The following is a 21,624-nucleotide window of genomic DNA, read 5'->3' on the forward strand; positions in this document are numbered from 1 at the left end:
AAGGATTCATCATATATACCTGGTAGAACCTCTCCAAACCCCCTTTTTAGAAAGTAGGGATTGTGGCTCCAAAATAAACATTGCATAGCAACAAGGGACAGATTCCAAAATGGAGTTACCACTTTCATAGCTCTTCAAAATGATTCAACATTGCTTAATATCTTTCAATTGCTTCCCAGAGTCAAAACAACACAAGATATCACAAGAAATCAATGGATTTCATCATCTCGAGAAAAGGTGCATGCAACTCTGCTATGGAGAACATTGTGTGGCCAAATTGACTAATTTCACAAATCTTTTAGCTTTGCCAAGAAAATTCCAGACTTCTTCCTTGTCATGCTGACTATCTCCGAAATTACTCTAAGAATACAAATTAAGCATAGAGAACTTACCATTTGACCTAGGATCAATGTGTTTTGGAAAACTACGTCTCGAGGTACACTGCTTGAGCTTGTGGAGCAACAAAGGTGTTTATCTTAAATGCACATATTTTTATAAAATTGGTTCATCTGATCAACTAAACACTTCAAGATCTTTGCAAATACTTCAGAGAGGCAATCTCCTTCAACTCAGAGACCCAAAAACTCCTTCAAATATGATTTCGACAAATTAGATATGTGGCTCCACGATGATCTTAGCACACTGAGAAAGGAAGTTTTTGAGATAGATTGCAAACCATCGATTTAGGCTTCTTAATCAGCTAACAAATGGCTAGGTTCATTTCTTTACTAACTCTGTAATCAAAACACATCTTTTTAATAATGGAGCAAATCTATGGCTCCCGCACTTTGGCTTTGGCTATCTTTCGAGAACTTCTTCTTTGTGGATGTACACCCAATCTTTAACTCTACATCTTCCTTCAAAGCTTGGTTTGCTGTTCATATGCTCACCACATGGCATTCCATGTTTTGTCTTTGATTTCTTTGTGGTTCCACAACTTCGATCTACATTGTCTTTATTTCCACTATAGATCTTCATTGTTGAGTGTTCATTTGATGACTGTGGTTAATGAGACATGATCTTAATAACTTCAAGCAAGTCAACTGTTCTTGTATCGTCATGACACATATCTGACTTGCATCTTAGGTTCACGACATAATGGAGACCATAGGATGCAATCTCAATTTAGTGCTTCTTTCAACTAAGGTTGGGTCCACTTTTGAATTTTGAATGCATGGAAGGTATTCATTAGTGCATGACCTTAATAGGGTTCCATCTTTGATTAGATGTTTTCCATCGATCCTACCTTATATCTATGGTCTACATCATTTGAGGCCACATCCTTTACTCATACAAGATCTACTTCTCTCACATTATTTCTATGACTAAAACACCTTCATCTTTCCATACCGAAGCAATGGGGACTGAAGGATGTGACTGACCTTTAATCAATGGTTTCCTTCATCAAAAAAAGGCATAAAGAGCTCTGCTACTGAGCTGAAGTAGAGGTTTTTTGAAATCGCCCAAAAGTATGGAACTTTCACCATTTCTTCCTTCAAGCAAGTTTGCCTCTGATTCCCAAGAGCATGAATTTCATCTTTTTGGAGTACAATCAGGTAGATATCACTTGGAACATGAATTTTGGTCAAATCTTTCTCAATATGCATGCTGACTTGATATAAGCAATTTTAGAGCACAAATTTAAGTAACAAGCCTTCTTCTCATAGGGAAAATGCATGATACTTCCCCTCCCAAACCTATAATCACCTAGCTTGATTTATATGCATTACTTGCTCAATACCAACATTTGTAAGCTTAGAGAGGTAGATGAGAAAGAACGTCCCCAAGGGCTAGCTAGATTTGGATATGAACTCATTTGCATTAAACTAGGATCAAACTAAAAGCATAAAAATGGAAGATTGAAAGTCTGACAACAACCCTAAAAGGGTTTCTCCATGTAAATCTAGTGTTTTATGTGTGACGACTTTCTAGTTCTTATTTTCATTCTATAATCACTTTATGAAGGGTTAATCTTAGTTTCAGTTTTGCATAATTAATCAGTGTAAATTCTTATTGCAATATTTCTTCACCTTGTTTTAAAATAACAAAACTATCAAACTTCACTTATATCTACAAGTAGGTCATTGGGAACCAATTTAACTTCCAACAACAAATGAACAACTATTAGGCCCCATTAAACTTCCAAGAAACTTTTGGTCTTATTATCATTATTCTAATAGGAAGTCGTTATCCAGTAAACACTTAATTAAAAAAAGAAGTTGAAAAATAGTTTGAAGTCAACCTAGAAATAATGTGTTGACACAAATAGACAAATAGTCCACACCAAATCTAAACTGACACTACTGAAATTACAAGGTGGTACAAAAGACAAACAAAAATTGAAGAGGAAGTGATGCCCTTGCATCATCAATTAATGGAAGTTGATTATCTCATGAATTTGTTAATTTAAATATTCAATTCATTAGCAAAAGGATGAGATCTTGTTAGGGCCCTTCATGATATATTTTCATGGAGTAAAATTTCCCATCATTTTTTTTTATATTTTTAAAAAATGTTGCAAGGTTAATTCATATATTTTCCTAAAAATAGCATGGCTTATATATATAAGTATTATAGATTTGAGCTCATGGATTTGGGGTGGGGTTATAGATTGTCCCAGAAACTTAGGGCCCATTTATCTGTGGGAATTGAACTAGAATAGGAATCAACAAGTTGCTAAAAAAATGATTCTTCGATTGGGTGCACCAAATTAGAATTGGGAATTGAAATTTGTATTCCCATTTTGGCCCCAAAATGAGAATTCGATATTCCAACAAAATAGATGGAATTGGAATTGGCAATTCAAATTCTCATTTTCCTTTTCAATATTTGATCAAATTTTGAAGTTCGCCTAATTGACAACCATTGAAAGCATTGGGAATTAATAGATTTTGTTTGTTGGTGAAGAATTGGAAACAGAGTGGCTACTGAGACTAGGAAAAAAAAAAACACATGCCTAGTTATATTCATCTTGAAAATTTGCCACTAGATTCAGAGCTACCAGATTCTCTATATTATTATTGAGCTTGAACAATTCTAGTCCAATCAAAATGGAGTCATAATATTGTGACGAAGGGTTTGCAACAATATCTAGTTGCAACACTACAAACAAAGTAGAGTCTCCTTTCTTCGAGAACACATAAATAACATAATCCTTGTGTATAGGATTTCCCAAGTTGCCCCTTGTTGCAATCATGTCAAAGGTCTTCTCATTTGATCATTTAGGTAAATATTGAAAACCCTTTGGTTTGGTAGAGTGTAGATCTATTCTCTGAGAAAGAGAAAGGAATAGAAGATGGTAGAATGTAACAGCCTGTATATTTTGGGCATGATATAATCTATCGGCAATAATAATCCACAACTCGGGCTCGAAAATGAGAATCAAGGAACTCATGATCATTGCAACTAGATTAAAACAAATTAAAAAATTTGATTTCCACTCAAATTCCAACTTCAGGTTTTTTAGAACCAAACGTATCTAGAATAACAAATCCATTAAATGAATACCATAATAACAAATCCAAAACAACAAATTCCACAGCCAAATGGGCCCTTATTAGGTTTTTTTTGCGCTTATCAATCATCTTATATTTTAGATTCTTCTTTAAAAAATGTGAGAAATATTGTAATTTAGTATTTTTAATTATAACATTTTTCTTAAGACCACTAACTACCTTAATTTTTGAAGCTTAACTTTTAAACTAAACTACAATGCTAAATTCACTAGATCACGAACTTAAAAATATTTCTAAAATACTTCATTCATTGAATTGTTTTAAGAAACTTCATTTTGTTAAACCACAACCTAACCTAAATTTATAAGAGTGCAAACCTCAAAATTTTCTCAAAATATCTTAATAGCACCCACTAAATTTGTTTAGGAAGCTTCCTTGTATAAAACAACATTCTAAATAAATTTGTTAAGAAGATAATCAATGATTTCACATAATCAATAAAATTGGTGGGACAATTTCTAGTTCCTAGCTTAAATTTCAAACTAATAAAAAATAATATCCCTAGAAAATTATTATTATTTTTTAAACACCTTGCTCCTTCAAAATAATCTTCCAACCCCATAAGACCACAGCCTACTTGGAAATTCCCAAGATTGTTATGTGAGAATAATGGATAATTAGCATTGTTTCCCATTCTTACTTCATTGCATCTGCCGTGCAACAATGTTAAAAACAAATAACGCAATGCCTCGTGTTACGTGGCACGTGATTATTCATGGAGCTTAAAAACTTTAGCCGTTGCAATATAGCCGTTGAAAAGCAATTTCAAAATTTCCCTAATGTCAATCGGCGTAAGGCACTTTATATATTTACAACATTCTGAAAGGGTAATCTCGTATGCTCGAAGAGAGAGTCAATTGAGAACATCAGTTTCAGTTTGCCGGAAAAATGTCTGCCATTGTGGAGAAAATGAGTACAGAAAGTGAGCAGATCAAGTCCAAGAAAGGAAGAAAGGCTTCCAAAGCCAAAAATGACAAGGCCAAAGTGGAGCCATGTGTGTATACTCCTCCTGCGAGGGTTGAAGAAGAAGCAGAGAAAGAGAACAGGGGAGCCTCGGTTAAGAAGCAGAATGGGAGGAAGAAGGAGATTCTGAAGAATGTGTCGAATCTCCTTCCTGCTTCTCAATCTCTGGAGGACGAGCTGCAAGAAATGACGATCAAACTTCAAAAACTGAATCTGGAGAAAGAAAGGATGAACAAACTACTGGAGGAGAGGGATGCCCTGTTGAAGGAAAAGGAGGCCGAGCTCCAAGTCAGAGAAAAAGATAAAGAGAAGCTTCAGGAGAACTTAAAGAAGCTCCAGAAAATGAAGGAATTCAAACCTGTTATAGTAAGTTTCTTCTATTTTGTCTCTGCTTCCTGATTAGCAAATTGTTTATTTTGCCATGAATCCCTGACATAAGGGGTTTCATCTGGCACGATTTTTACATTAAATCATAGATCCATTTCTAGAGAGTTATAGGGTTTGGTCCAGAAATGTTGTTCAATGAAATAGCTCCATTTCCAAGGAATATTCATGGTTTTGTATAGGTTTGAGTTTCGAAAATAACTCTAGCTTTATATTCATAGAATGTAAGGGTTTTGGCAGTATTTCCGTAAAACCCCGGCTTTCATTCTGTGGAGTCCTTGTCGTTAAATTATTTTGATGAGCTTGGATGCAATGGCGTTAAATCACGAATTCGGCTTGGTCTGATAACTAAATAGGATTCGCCATGAAACCCTTGTTTCATTTCCCCAGCATGCATTGGGAGTTCAATAAGTTTTGTTATGTTGTTAAACCCTAGTTTCCTTTTCGTATATTGTATGTGGTCCGGTGTACTCTTGATTCGACGAAACCCTAGCTTCTTTTCAAGAAATCGTAACTTGGTTTTAAGATTTAGCCGTGAAAGGTTGGTTTCATATCTATGGAATGCTTAGATATCCAGATTGATTTCCGTATCGTAATTAGTTAGGTCTACTGTACTGTATTGGTATGAAGGCCTAGCTTCTCTTCCATATAAGTTTGGTTTAATTTTTCTATGGAATAATTGTAAGGCGAGCAGCTTAGACTTCATAGAACAGCTAAACCCATTGCTGAGAGCTTCCCTTCTATAGTTTTGACTTTTCGATTGTCCAATTTTAATCTTTAAACAAAGCATGTTTTCTGATGGGGGTGATGGGTATTGCTAAATTCTGTCTGTTGGAGGCCATTTGTTTCGTTTGGTTTATGATACAACACCAAGTGCCTTTTACTTAGTAGAAGCATTTTTATTTTTTTTGTGCAGGATATCTGCTTTCATTTCTATAGAATCAACCTAGTTTTTATTCTAGGGTCATTTGTATGTATGTATTTCCATTATAAAGTTTGGACTATTGCCATTATATCATGAAACCTCGCTTTAATTGCATTGAAAGGTGTTGCTTAGACTGCTGAAGTTTTGCATAAAATTCCTTAATCATTTAATTTATTAAAAAGTTTAATTGGTAAGGCCATGGTCAATGAGCTTCGGCTGTTTATGGGATGCATCCCCTGTTTCTAAAACCAAAGGTAGTGTGAGGATTCTGTGTTTCATTTTCTAGCAAAATACATTTGTGTGTAGCCTCAACTGGTTTGTGCTAAATTAGAAATAAACATAAAGATTTATGTTTTATCCCGACAGAATTTTCCTTTGGAACAGTCTTTGCACAACGGTGAGCATGCAAAAGAGGAGAAGATAAAGAAGAAAGCTGACAAGAATAGGGCAAAGAAGCCTTCTCCACCATATATTTTGTGGGTCCAGGATCAGTGGAATCAGGTTGGTTATTGTGGATAAAAAGAAACGTATCCATATGTAAATGTTATGCATAAAAAATTATTCTGAATTTATGTCATTACTCATTTGCTATACCCTGTGTCCGTCCTCACACTTGTTTGTGTTTCTGATCTTCCTAAAATATATTATTTTCGTGATGCCGCAAGCAGGTGAAATCTGAGAATCCTAGTATTGCATTCAAGGACATGGGTGCCATTATGGGAGCAAAATGGAAAGCTTTGAGTGCAGAAGAGAAGAAACCATATGAAGATAAATATGAGTCTGAAAAGGAAGCTTACCTACAGGTAGTTGCATGATTTCTATTAAGTTCATTTTTGCATTAAATCTTGAGAGGGCCTTACATGCTGTTCCGTAATTCTGAAGGTTGTTGGCACAGAGAAGCGTCAGAATGAAGCATTAAAGCTTCTTCACGAGGAACAGAAACAGAAAACAGCACTTGAGCTCCTCGAGCAGTATCTGCAATATAAAAAGGTATAATTTACACTGATATTCTCTATGGATTAAAGAAAAGGGAAAACAATCCCAGGGTCAAACTCTTCTCAAACTCTATGGATTAAGTTTCTGTTAATTGCTGCATACTAGAAGTTTTATTGTGTTTATGATTTTCGGTTGCAGATCGCAGAGGGAGATGAGAAGAGTAAACGGTGGGTTTCAAGGGCTTTTTCTCAATACTTTGCATTGTATTTGTTACTTGAGAATTCCGTTTTTATTTATTGGTTGTTGAAAATTCATTTTGATTTGGTATTCTTGGATCCTAATTTCAGAAAGAAAGAGAAAGATCCGCTAAAGCCCAAGCAGCCATTAACTGCATTTTTTGCATTTACCAATGAACGCCGTGCAGCACTGCTTGCAGAGAAGCACAATGTTTTGGAGGTATATGAGCTTTCCTTCCCATGAAGCAGCCCTTAGTTTTAGTTTAATATGTTTCTTCAGCGATATTGTAATTTGTATAGTAAAATTAGTTCTCAATAATATTTTGCCAGATTTCAAAGATTCTGGGAAAGGAATGGAGTAGCATGTCCAAAGAAGAGAAAGCTCCATACGAGCAGGTATAAGCATAACTCTATTTACAGAATTGATCTTCAGCTCTATTGTTATCGTATAAAGCTAAAAGGGTCTTTATTTATTTGAAGATTGCTGCAGAAGCAAAAGAAAGGTACACACAAGAAATGAATTTGTTCAAGCAAAAGAAGGCTGAGGTAATTTAGGTTTTTACAAAAACATGTCAGGGTTGTCTGCCAAACTTTCTTGGTTAAATTATTTTGAAAATCTTCTATGTTACTTTTCCAATACATTGGCCCACATTTGTATCTATGCTAATTCATTTTGCTTCTGATTTTTCAATGTATGCACAAACAGGAGGCAAATTCTATTTCTAGAGAAGAGGAGGAACAGAGAAAACTTGAAAGAGAGCAAGCATTGCGGCTCTTGAGGAAAAAGGAAAAAGAGGAGCTTCTGAAAAAGGTCTGCGTCACATTGTATACGTAGTATACACTAGTGGCATTGCAACTTTTTCTACTTCAAAAACGCATAGCATAGATTGCATTACAATTTTCATCTACGTTTCAATAAGATTGACGTTTCTATTAATTTTCTATTGATTCCTGTTGGTGAAAACTGCAGGAAATAATTGTTCTTTTGCATTTAGTTTGCCAAAGAATATTAACATCTTGTTGAAGAAATTGTCTTTTACTGAAGAACGTTGATTCTTTCTTTTTCTACCGTGTCAAATGAGAGGTTTCATTAATGGGTGGATCCTCTGTGATGCAGACAATAAATCTAAACCTTCAGCAAAAGAAGCAGGATAAAGAGAAAAAAGCTGATCCTAACCGGCCAAAAAAACCTCTAACATCATTTTTCCTTTTCAGGTTTGACATCTTATCAAATTTTCAGTTGCTTCCCTGAAAACTTGTATTAATTGGTAATGATATCTAAACCAAAGTGAGGTGTACTGAATTAACAGCAAAGAGACAAGGAAAAAGTTAGCTGATGAAAGGCCTGGAATCAGCAACTCTGACATCATGTCGCTTATTTCTATTAAGTGGAAGGTAATTTTTATTTTTTCGTGTATTCTTTCATCTCGTTTTTGTAGGTATAGAGGTTTTGGTCTCTCTCATATTTTATATTTTTCAGGAGTTGGGAGTTGCAGAGAAGCAAATATGGGAAGATCAGGCAGCAAGGTCTATGGTACAATATAAAAAGGAGATGGATGAATATAAGAAAACTCTGGAGCAAACACAAAATGAGCATACAATAAAGCCTCAGCAAACAAAGCAACGAAAGGAGAAAAACACTGACCCTAACAGGCCGAAAAAGCCCCCATCAGCATTCCTAATTTTCAGGTACATAGATGTAACTGGTATTACTACTATTCAATGGCTTTGGATTTCCATCGTCCAATAGATTTCATTATTTTAATAAAGAAACTGAAATGTACCGTGGTTATAATAACAGTAAAGAGACACGGAGAATGTTAGCAGAAGAAAGGCCTGGAATCAGCAACGCTGAAGTCACTGGGATCATTTCTATCAAGTGGAGGGTAATAGTTTTCACATATAATTTAGTAATCTTAGCTGACAAAATCTGTTTTCATTTGAGTGCAGAAGTTCTTACAAATCCTTCTTGGTCTGCCATTTTCTTTTATCTTTCAGGAGTTGGGAGATGCAGAAAAGCAAAAATTGGAAAGTCAGGCATCAATTGCTATGTCTCAATACAAAAACGAGATGAAAGAATACACTGAAAAAATGAAAACACAACAGATCCAGTTCAGCCAAGAAGAAATGGAACTGGGCAACTCCACTTCATCCACAGGAACATAATTACTTACAGAAGAGCACATGTTCAATTTTAGCAGTTGAACATGACAATTCTTCATTTTTGTTGTAACATGCTCAAAATGTGAAAAGACAATTCTTCATTTTTGTCGTAACATGCTCAAAATGTGAAAACAGAACAGATCTAGTTCATACAAGAAGAACTGGAATATCATGCTCAATCTTAGCAGTTGAACATGTCAAGTTTTTATAGCAGTTGAGCATATATTTATTTAACTATTAGAAGTTTTTAATGATTGAATATGTTCTTATTTTTAGAAAAATGTGATTGATCTGGTCATGTTCGATAATGCTTGGTATTTGTACGACAATCTTTATATGCATTATTTCAATAAAAAAATGTCTCATTCGTTCTCATGAGAGACTAGTTAATGTGAGTGACTTAAGAAATACACACTTGAAATTTGATAGATCACAATTATTTTAATTTTTTTCAAGTTTGTTGAGTTGGATGTATTCTTGATACTACTTAGCTTATTTGGGCAGCAATCTGTGGAGTTGGTGTCATCCTAGATGCTAAGATTTGCAATGCTTGTAAATAATATATTTACATGAATTTTAAAAATTTGGAGGCAAGATTGAACAAAGAAAAGAAATGGTGGAGCTACTTGTCATTTTTTTCCAATAAGAAGTTGCCTCCTTTAAAACTTAATTTCAAATTCTAAATAGATCCTAAATTCAAAAATTGAAGCAAAAATTGTATATAATTAGTTGTATGTGGTCAGGAGATAAGAAGCTCGTTCGAAGGCATGGTTAAAGGTTACTAATATTGATACATTTTTGAGTTTAAGAAAAGTTTAGTTTGTTGAGATTATTGTTTCACCTCCTAATGGTTCTAATCTTAGGATTTAAGAGGTGTTAGATGTGGGGTTAAAAGTCGGCTTTGTGTTCTCTCTTCTCTAAATCATATGAGAATTAATGTATTTTATATGATCTTGCAGTTGTTGCTTCCTTTTATGTAATTGTTTAGTTCATTTGAAGGCACTTATGGCAATTACTAATGTTGATGCATTTTCTTTTCTTTGGGCATTTTTTTCCCTCTATGAGACAAAACACAAGTTTAGCTTGTTGAGATTCTTGTTTCACCTTCTAAAGGTTTTAATTTTCGGGTTTAAGAGGTGCTAGATGTGTTGTTAAAAGTATAACATGAATGTTTTTGTATTCCCTCCTCTAAAGCATATGGGAATTAATGTATTTTATGCTCTTGCAATTGTTTCCTTTTATGTAATTGCTTCTTCTATTCTTTTGGTTGTCCTAATCTAACTACTAAGGGGTGGAGGAAGTTTGTTTCATTGAAAGTTTTGGTTTGGGCATTTCTTATAAGGATAAGAGGATCCATAAACCATTGTACTTGGCTTAGGAGCTCATTTATTGCAATATCCTATGATAGTCAACCCAATATTGATATTATTGAACAAAGTGTTGTCATTGATGTCAAAGGTGATGTTTATGTCATCATTATTGTCTAGGTATCCGAAAAATTATTGAAGTCCAATTTACTTCTAACATGTCATATAAAAGAATTTGAAGGATGAAGTCCTATGTTGATAGATAGTTTGCATCCTATATCAATACCGATTGTAATTATTTGGCTAACATAAAGTTTTTTTGTCTAGAAGTGCATGTGGTAGATGTTTAGGGTCTATTGTGTTGGTGTGTGGTCATTGGTCAAGCAAGTACTATACACTCACCATGTATCCCATCTGGGTTCAAACAAGAAAGAAGTTTAGAAGTATATTTTTTCTCGTGTTATATCTTGCGTTTTTAATATTCATTGGGCTCTAGATGTTCGATGGTTCATTTCAATTTGCAAATTCTTACATGAAGTTTATAGTGTTTAGTTGTTTACATTTTATGTGGAGCCTACAAGTGGGAGATGTTTGGTTTGTGGTGACTAATCAAGCAAGTACCGAATGGTCGTTATGTATCATGGAGTTGTTTTTAGAGTTGGGATTTATTTTTGCTAACCAACTTTGTAAACCACCTCACAAAAAGTTTGATATTAAATAAGTAGTTATGTTGTAAAGATTAGCTAGTATTGTAATTTTCTCTTCCCTAGATAATAAAATAAGTGAACAAGTTGTTCCTTTGGTGGTAGCTCATATTAGATAAACCACATTAAATCTCCATGTTATTGTATTTTTCTTCTCTTATTTCCACATTATTTCAATATTATTTGTTGCTCATATCTACCTTGCTCCTAACAACTAGTATCACAATGGTGTATTTCTCAATGATTTGGTAGGAAATTTCAAATTTGAGTGGGAGCAATGATGGAGTGAGGTAGACTTAAAGTTGACAAGTTTAACATCCAAAATTATTAGTTACAGAATATGAAAATGGTAGATTATCTATATCAAAAGGATATCTTCTTACTATTGGGTGGAATAGCAAAAAAATCAAAAACAACTTCAAATGCATAATGGGGAGTTCTTGAAAGGGATGGACTAGGAGAAATATCATTTTGCCTAATATTGTTGATGACTTTCAATATTGTAAAAGAAACAACAATAATATTCTAATGATGATATTAGACAAATTGTATGAGAAACTTTCAATTTCTTATGAAATATTTCTTATGAAATTGTTGGCGATTATTTGAATGAGTTTAACACATTTAGTAGTCAACTAAGTTATGCGAAAAGTGAAGTTTGATGATTAGGTTAGGGTTCTCTTGATTTTATTCTTGTTACCTAAAAGATGGAATGACATGGTCATGGTTATAACTTTGTCTCTGGTACAAACACTTTAAAGTTTGATGATGTTGTTGACATTCTCCTTAGCAAGGAAATGTAATGGAAAAGAATAGGTGAGACATCAATTAATGCTTTATTTGTTGACAATAAGGGATGACAAAGGGAAAGATAAAAGAGCCCAAGCAATCATCACAAATCTAAGAAGGATGAATCCAAAACTAGGATAAATTAGAGTGATGGCATTGTGGAAAGAAAGGACAACTAAAGAAATATTGTTGGTGGCAAGAGGAAAAACAAGGGAACTGACAACAAGAAAATGTAGCACATGATGTGTTACAAGATGCTTTGATTCTTTGTTTGGATATTGTCACAAACTCTAGGTGTTAGATTTAGGGGCTTCCTTGCATTCCACACTCCATAGAAACTATATTCTAGACTAAGTTCAAGGTAATTTTGGACAAATTTATTTACACAATGATAAGTTGTTGAGATAAAGAGGCAAAAATCATTCTTGAAAAGTCAAAAGATTTCATTTCATTAGGAATGTGCACACTCAAGGTTGGATTTTGATTTTTAATTTAATTTATTTTTTACTTTTCATGTGCACATAGAATAAAAGAGCCTTTGATTTAATTACATGTTCTTCTAATTAAGTAACACTTGCAATAAGGTGGTCAAACTTTAAAATATAATTAAATAAATCATTATATGATGATTTGATCAAGGATTAAGGATTGATTAATCATGGAAATTGATTAGAGTAGAACAATGGTTTAGCATATTTAAATATTTAGAAAGGGGGCTTATAGTTTACTAGACCAAAATTGGGTGATTACAACCATGAAATAAAGTATTTTCTCACATTAGTATTGTTAGTGTATTTATTTATTTAATTACACTTAGGCATTCAATTCTAACTAGTCATCTATACATGTATGACACTTGCTCATGCAAGTTGTCATCATTTAGTAGTTGTTTAGAATATGCGTCAATTTCATTTTAACATCACATCCAAGATGCATAGGAGGCAACACACTACTCGTTGAATGTTGGGTTTGACTTCTAATACAACCCAATCACTCTTGCTATATATTTTCTTCTTCTTTTTGATTCTTTAATCCGTGGATAGTTGGCCATGGATTTTCAAATTATTATTTGTTTTATTTTATCTCTTGCATATATTAGAGAAATCTACAAGTATCTCATTCCAACAAGCATATTAATAGAAGTAGAAAAAAATGAAAACTTTATAACATTTAAAAATAGTTATTGCACAAAAGAATCATGTTCACATAACAATTCCATTACAAAACCGTAGCACAAACACTTCATCTTTCAATTGAACTCCCTTAAAAATACATCATATCATAGAACACATTAAAATATAACTAGCACTTGCACCTAGAGGAGCAAGGGGTATGCTGATAGTGACAAAAAATGCAAGTCTATATAAGATAGTGTAAGCCTTATATATTATTTTTTGGTATAATATGCAAGGAAATGTAAAAGAGGAAAAATAAAAATAAACATAGTTAAATTGGCAAAGTAAAATAATAAATGGTTGGGTTGAATCCATAGTTCTTTCTTAAATAGTATATTTTTTTATCATTCCTGATTCCCTTCACATCTTTGAACACTTAGTATCTCAAATCCCCATTCTTTGCACATCAGAAAAGCTACTTTTGGGTTAGAATAGTATTGGAAAAGGATAAATCTTCCAATAGTTAAGTTTCGACATTCGACCAAATAATATTATAATGGGTAATTCAAATCACACAATCTGATATAGATCTAAATGAAAAATACAACACTCCATTAATGGAATCAGATTTCCACAATCCATGATAGTCATACTTGTATCACCTAGTTTAGTAGTGCAAATTGAAAACTAACTATTAAATGAAAGCTTTAACCATACTAAACATGGAAAACACTTAAGATAGGACCAAAGAAAGAAATATGGAGGAAAGTAGACCAAGAATGGTAAACTCCTCAAGTGCTTCTCATGATGATGAAGCTATGTCCCTGATGGGAGGGGATGTATGCTCACTTTGTGCTCAAGTTTCCAATGGATGGGGGTTTTTACCAAGTGTGTGCATGGGTGAGGGATTCAATAAATGAGTCATGGAGGTATTTCAGCATTATAATGGTATTTTGGTAGTTTCTAAGCTCTCAAAACAGCATTATGGATCATTTTGTGAAGGGAGGAGGTTCAATTTATAGGCCAAGGGTTGGAGAAATGGAGGGCCAAGATGTCAAGATGATGAGATGGTAAGGGAGGGTTAGGATGCACTCAAAAGGGAGCACAAGGATTGTGCTAGTTTAGCACCAATAGGGAGGTGACACTTGTCACAAGGAGGATGAGTGTGAGAGGATAGGATAAGGGTTGGTCAAAGGTTTGATGAGGGTGGTTGAGTATGTAAGAGTCATGTAAGAGATGTAAATGAGGATGGGAGATGTGTAAGAGATGTGTAAGGGTCATTTATGTTGGAGGGTGAGGGGAGAAGATATTTGTTGACTTTAGCTTAGGTTAGCGAGTCTTAACCCATGTTTATGATTGTGCACATGATTAGAAAGGGGATTAGGATTAGCTTAGAAGGGGGGTTAGGGGGAAAGTGATTTAGCTTTGATGGGATGGTTTAGTTAGGAGGCTAAGTGAGGTTAGTATGGGTGAATGGGTTGGATTAGGGGTTAGGATAGGGTTTAGGAAGGCTTTTTGGATTTTAGATATTTTATTAAAATGTTTTATTCAATAAAATGGGAGTATGGGATTAAATTGAATAGATTTGAGGATTTATTCAATTTAATAGAGGAATAGGGATTTAATTGATAAATTGATTTTGGGTGATCATTTGATTTTATCAATTGGACTATAGTTAATTAAATAAATAAATAAACTAGGGGATGACGATTAATTAATTAAATAGTAAATATTTAATCAATAATGTCCTAGGAGATGATTAAATATGATTACCTATTGATGTAATTAGATTTAGGTGTATACATTTTGCCCCTCTTTGACATAGTGTTGAAACAACACTATTTCAAAGAAGTTCAAACATAAACGACATGAAGAAGACTTTTTGAAGCAATGTGGTTGCCCCAATCTTGAGTAGAAAGAGAGAATAGACTATATGATGCCCCCTCAAGAAGGCAGCAGGGAAAGAAAAAGCAGCACGATGATGTTTTGATAAAAAAGTAGGAAGCTGGCAAGGGCCCGAAACGCTCAGAAGAGGGAAAAACATACAAAAGAAGAAAAATAAATAAATAAATAAGAGAAAAAACTAAGGGGCGGGGAAAAACTAGAGTTCTGGATGACCTAGAGGGGGAGCTAGGGTACTTGGGGGGCGCTATAAGTGGCTAAAAGGGGGCGAGAAGGGGTCATTTTCATTCAGATTGAGGAGGAGATATTGCTGGGGAGGACCTTTGCATTGGAGTTTACGATGGTGAGTATTGGGCGACTAGAGCACCGAGCAGACATAGTGTGACGAGTACGAGTACAAGGGATGCCCGATCGATCAGTAGGGTCTAAAACTTCCCTGTGATTTTTTAGTATGTATTTGCTAGGGCAATCGTGCGAAAGCAAAAATGTGATCTGGTAGGCACGAGATCGACAAGAATGCGAGCGAGATTAGCAAGATCACGATCTCGCTATAGTAGCGTTGCCCGTTATTGTTGCGAGGGTTCAAATAGTTTTTTGTGGGAGAGCGAGCCCGCGAAGGTAGGTTATGTAGGAATGGGGTTAAGTTGGCAGGATTGCGTCCCCGCCACAATGAACGCAAGTCATGTCGCGGGAGCGCGAGCCTGCAGTCTAAGGGTTGTCAAAGCAGGAAAGTTGTAGTGCCCCGCCCGGAGATCCTTGGAAACAAGGATTCAAATCAAGCCAAGATATATATATATATATATATATATATATATATACATATATATATATATATATATATATACATATATATATATATATATATATACATATATATATATATACATATATATATATATATACATATATACATATATATATATATATACATATATATATATATACATATATACATATATATATACATATATACATATATACATATATATACATATATACATATATACATATATATACATATATATATATATATCTATATATATATATATATATATATATATATATATGTATATATATATATATATATATATATGTATATATGTATATATATATATGTATATATGTATATATATATATATATATATATATATATATATATATTACAAGTATGAATGCACAAGACAACATCATACAGGGATCACAAAGATTGCAACGGAAGACTTCAACACAATCCCGACAACCAACAAATCTCCGAATGCCACTACTTAACTGACACACCCAAATATATCTTAAGTATAAAGAATTAAATATATGTCAACTTATACTTAAACGATATATTTTAAACCCCAAGAGACTAAACCAGAAACACAAAAACTCAATTTCAAGAGAAACTGACAAAATTCAAAATGCAACAACATAAGCTTGAAGAACGCCCAAAAGGGTATCCAGATCAACTCTCAAAAAGATCAAAACACTACAAAAAGTGCCCACTATTGGCACGCGCAAGTTTTAACCAAAAGGCATGCGACACTTTTCACTAAGGGAGGGCGACACTTCTCCCTTACTGCGTACGACAGTTCTCAAGAAGGCGTGCGATACTGGAAAAGTATCGCGCGACATTTCTCATAAAGCCATGTGACACTCTTCCAGTGTCATACGACACTTCTCTAGTAATGCATGCGACACTTTATAGTGTCGTATGACATTCTTTCTATGGGCGTGCGATACTTTATCAGTGTCGCACAATGCTAAACAAATGTCGCCCATTGAAAGTAAAAACACTTCCAGAACTCAAAAATGGGGAAAAACCAACAAAAGAACCTCCACACCAGGGAGTACCGGATCCACGAAGGCTCGAGGAATGAACACTCGAGCGCAAGAACAACAAAGAAAGGAGAACATCTATCCATCTAAACTACAGCAACAAAGAACACACTGAAATAAACATCGTAGAGAACAAAAGCAACATCGCACTGTACAAAAATACATCTCAGGAACAAAACAATCAAACTAAGTACGTGGTTCCTCCCAACTGTCAATAGCATCATAAGACCATCGTGGATCCTAGCCATCCCCCGTGCGTAACATCCCAAGCCACTGACTAGGTCGTTAGTACTGTCGTAATAGGGACGTCACTACTAAAAACATGCAACAATATAAGCATAAGGAAATCTAACATGCTAGTAGAAAAGCATAAGATAATCCTACAGTAGATAACATCACCTATCACATGCTAAATAGCAATAAGCAACAGCTATGCTAATACAATAATTCATAGCATCTAATCATATGCTAAACATCATAATAAGGGAATGCGCCAAATAAAATAACATCATCTAAACATGATATACAAGCATCCCAATGAAAGCATAAATCATAAGAAAGCATAAATCATAAGAAAGCATACTCTGGAACCCGAAGTACCAAGTGAAGACATCCAGCAACGGTCGCATTAGGACAAAAGATCGTCTCTGTACACCAATCCCTAGCAGTGGTTAAGGTAGTTACGCCTCCCAACCACGTGGCACCCGTAGGTTCACACCCGCCGTGCTGATGGAGATAATGATCCAACCACAAACACACATAAAGCACAACATCGAAGGCTAACACTCACGCCAGACAGTATGATGGCTAAACTAAGAACCTAAGACAATGCAAAGAGTAAAGGTCCTGGTCAGACACTTAATAAGCTACTATGTAGGGGCTGACATCCTGGAGAGTCGCTGGGCATAAAAAAGCCCAAGCTTGGATCGTGTGTCCTCAAACTTAAATGGGTGCTCACACATTGTGTCCTCGAACTTAATCGGGTGCTCACACATTGTGTCCTCAAACTTAATTGGGTGCTCACACATTTTACTTATCTTAAGTTTTATTACCAGTCACACATTTTATTTAATTATCACTTATATAAAGCTTCCTCTGCCAACCCATGACGCCATGATCGTCGGGCTGCGAGATAGAAGCCCCCTCCATATGCTACCCTACCCTACCCATGCTCATCCTATGACAAGTGCCCGTGGGTATGCATACTCCCATCCCAACCCCAATGATCATAACTTCTGGCAAATCCACGGAAGATCGAGCCTCGCAAGTCACCTAACAAATGTACACACACGTACTTGTGTGTGGCGCACCACCATCACGAAGATCATAACACAAGGACAGGAATGAGAACATAATGCAAAGAAAACACCCAACTGAAAGCAACACGAGAAGGACAGATTCTACACGAATCCCAAAGCCGATAAAACCATACATCATTAAATCACTCAATTGACCTCAATTCGAGAGTATGGATTCCACACGAATCCCAATGATGCAACAAGACCAAACATCATGAACTCACTCAACCGGCCTCAATCCGAGAGTATGGATTCTACACGAATCCTAGCGTTCACGAACAAAAGAAAAGGTCTAAAAGAAACAATAACAACAAGTATAAAATCACTCAACCAAACACAATGTTGAGAGTACAGATGCAACATGCATCCCAATGCAACATAAAAGTGCAAAAGTGGTTTGACTGATATCCAAACAGATCATCAAGGTCCATGACCCACATTGTGCCAAGAAAACTCGCGAAAATAGGGCGACATGCAAAACGAGGTAAAAACTCCAAAAATTTGGAAAACTTTAAAATTAAAACTCATTTGGCCTTTGGGTTCAAAAACTCCAAAAATCCAAAAATAAATGGAATTGGAGACCGTATGCAAAAACGACCAGCATAACGGCGTAAAATTCCAAACCCTCATCCCAAAAAATAGAGAAATGTTCATACCTGCCCAACCGGGTAGAACTAACATACAAAAACGGAGGAGAACACTAGTTCTCAGCCTCCAAACAAACGACTACTAAAAACAGAAGCTGAAATGGAGCAGAAACAATAAAACGGGAAAGCCCTACCTCACAACCAAAAGGGGAAAACGGGAATTTGAACCATAAAATAAATATCTCGCAGAAGTAGCTGAAAATTGCGGCAATCCAAAGTTTCCCTGAGCCGGATCCAACGAGCCCGACCTTGCGACGATCCCATGCCCGTAGCTCCCACAACGAACAAAATAGTAAATCCTCATGAAGAGGATTTTGGGTTTTACTCTCCAACTTTCCAATTCAAAAGTGAGAAGTGAGGAATTAAATTCCTCTTTGGATACTTATTCACTTTTCTGGTGACTAATCGATTAGGGCATTTAACCAGCCAATCTAGTTAAACCCCGAATCAACCCAAACGAAAATAGGCTATTCCTATAAATAGGAATTCATCTATGGCAAAGTTGCTAGAAATTAAAATAAAATAATTAAAAAGCCCGAAAACCCAAAAACACATAAATCTCCTTAAACAACTTTTGCGACAATGCGAACCTCTAAATGCACAAACACGCTTACTGGTCTAATCATATAATGCAATGAGTTCGGATTTAATAATCACCGAAAGGTTTAAATTAAACATTTAATTAAGGATACGTCGACCATACAAAGACGACATTGGTAAAATATGAACGGTTGAATCACTAACTCCATGTGCCACTGCCAGGGATATAAATCCTGCACACTAAACAACACGATCAAGTGCAATTGCATATAATAACATAGCCGAAGCAATAATGCATTAAATCACCTAATTGAACCATTTATTTAATTAGATTAAAATAATCTATTTACATCACTCACATTCGCATAAAGCATAACAACGCAAGAATGAAGTAAATAACCATAGTATTAAATCCATCACATAACATAATAAGAGATATGTCCAAATACCAGATAACTAGATAACATCATAAAACACACTATCATCTCAAAATGGCATCATCATGCAATATGATTAACTGAACAGCATAGTAGTCTAAAATCTATGATACTAGAATCAAAGTGCAGTATCTGACCCTCGGGTTCTCTCAAATGTAAACATAACGTGAGTAACAAATATCTCTCTAATCAGAAATATAACAAGGTAAATGCCTGCAACACATAACCCAATAAATCAACATGGACAATCCATTTCTAATCATTAATGCATTTAATAAAGATTGATTACTCTGCATTAAAAAGGCATTTAAAACACATAAGAAGACACAGTTATAAACATGACTAACCACTGCTACAGGAACCTAGTCCAGTGTAGCATGGTAAAAGAACATAGTGCAATCTCTACACACATCTGAAGGTAATCACGGAACAACCTTATGATACCAAATCAATCCTGATAACCACTGGCACAAACCTTAGTGAATCAAAAATCACATCATAATCTCAAAGATCAGTCAAAAGCATAATCAATGCAACTGATAAAGAAACATAAATCCAAACACCTCAACGGTGTAGACCACTCAGGGTCACAATCATGATCCATCACAAAAAAGATCAGGAAGGGTGCATCCATCAGGACGAATTACAAAAGTCAAATGGGAGAGGCACTACATCATCCCCCCCAAGGACTAGGCTTACTCCTAGAAGCCTACAATCCAAGAATAGAACCCAAAACACACAAGAACAAAATCAAAAGCAAGCAATAGGAATGACTCAACAACTCCATACAAGTCAAACCCAAAACACTCCAACATTCTCAAACCATCATGTTAACCCGCAAATAGGTTAACCACGAGAGAATGGGTGTCACACAGACACAAGGTCCTCCAAAAAGGAACCTTCTATACACTAGGAAGAACCCATCTAGCCATAGAGTCAACAATAAAAGGTAAGGAACAAGCCACTCTACGTGCCCAACAAAACATGCACCTACCAAGAGACCCCAAAACTAGGTCAAAACACGACACACTTCCAACAAGAGTTGGAATCATGGGGAATAACCGTCCCAAAATTCCCAAGAATACTATCATGTTACACATGATCATTCTGGAATCCACGTAAACTCACCCTTAGAACAAAGAGGATGAAAGTTTACCAACAAAAGGACACACTCCAAAAGATTTCTCACCACCAAGCGTAGGAGAACAACACCTCACCAAGGCACAAAAGCTCAACTATCACTGGGAACTAGGGTAACACAACCCAACCAGACAAGATATCACCTTCCACAAGCTTGCACAGACTTTTGTCAATGGACACAATCATGAAATGGTTGCATACCAACTCACGAGATGGTAACGTGTGTTCAATGATACCATGTCCCTCCAGCACCATGCTAGGAAAACTACACCCAAACTACCGCTAAACTCAATCTCTAGCCTCAAGTCAACAGTTAAAGAGAAAACTTGATTGAGACAATCCACATGAAGATATAAGCTTAGGGAGAAGGATACTATAGAGTATAGGACTGAGAGGGAGTCGCTCTCAACCTCTGCACAAAATCAGCCCAAGATGCATTAGGGAACTCACAATTTCCCCCAATGATCAATATACTCACAAGAGAACACTAACTGAGCTAGTGGCATAACCACACTAGCCTACTCTCTCAAGAGAGAAAGAATACGGAGATGTTCCAAGGTCAACATACAGAAAGGAGAATATAGACTCATCAAAGAACTAAGTCACTCCCAAACAACAAGGCAACATCAACCCTGAGCAAGGAATGCTCACAAACCACACTACACCTCACAAGGGTGGTTCTGTGCAAAAGGAAACACAAAAACCCAAGCACAACCTCTAGCAAGTACCTAGTAGATTATGAAGACAAGATAACTCTTCCATTATGAATATCATGAAGAGTTAAATTTCTCCAATGGCC

The 21,624-nt window shown here is 35.4% G+C and overlaps 1 protein-coding gene across 3 annotated transcripts; it reads left to right on the top strand.

Moving 5' to 3' along the window:
- Positions 1–4,326: 4,326 nt before the first annotated feature.
- LOC149549724 (high mobility group B protein 13-like) lies at positions 4,327–9,403 on the top strand. Of its 3 annotated transcripts, XM_089793017.1 has the most exons (15): positions 4,327–4,844; positions 6,154–6,288; positions 6,456–6,590; positions 6,670–6,777; positions 6,922–6,950; positions 7,071–7,179; positions 7,290–7,355; positions 7,440–7,505; positions 7,666–7,770; positions 8,077–8,174; positions 8,270–8,354; positions 8,440–8,648; positions 8,761–8,845; positions 8,958–9,168; positions 9,212–9,403. In XM_089793017.1, exons 1-14 carry the CDS (start codon positions 4,404–4,406, stop codon positions 9,123–9,125), a joined length of 1,839 nt encoding a protein of 612 aa, XP_089649143.1. In that variant the 5' UTR covers positions 4,327–4,403; the 3' UTR covers positions 9,126–9,168; positions 9,212–9,403. The 3 variants fall into 3 exon arrangements, with proteins under 3 accessions (XP_089649143.1, XP_089649142.1, XP_089649144.1); XM_089793016.1 differs by having other exon boundaries at positions 8,958–9,403; XM_089793018.1 differs by having other exon boundaries at positions 4,342–4,844; positions 6,172–6,288; positions 8,958–9,403.
- The last annotated feature ends 12,221 nt before the right edge of the window (positions 9,404–21,624 follow it).

Source organism: Cupressus sempervirens, chromosome 7 (assembly GCF_028749045.1).
Source record: "Cupressus sempervirens isolate cs-2001-9-10 chromosome 7, ASM2874904v1, whole genome shotgun sequence".
NCBI classification, from domain to species: Eukaryota; Viridiplantae; Streptophyta; class Pinopsida; order Cupressales; family Cupressaceae; genus Cupressus; species Cupressus sempervirens.

Coding starts and splice junctions, on each gene's coding strand:
- LOC149549724 (XM_089793016.1), top strand. CDS start 4,404: ATGTCTGCCATTGTGGAGAAAATGAGTACAGAAAGTGAGCAGATCAAG. Junction 7,356..7,439: donor AGAAAGCTCCATACGAGCAG/GTATAAGCATAA, acceptor ATTTATTTGAAG/ATTGCTGCAGAAGCAAAAGA. Junction 7,506..7,665: donor TCAAGCAAAAGAAGGCTGAG/GTAATTTAGGTT, acceptor ATGCACAAACAG/GAGGCAAATTCTATTTCTAG.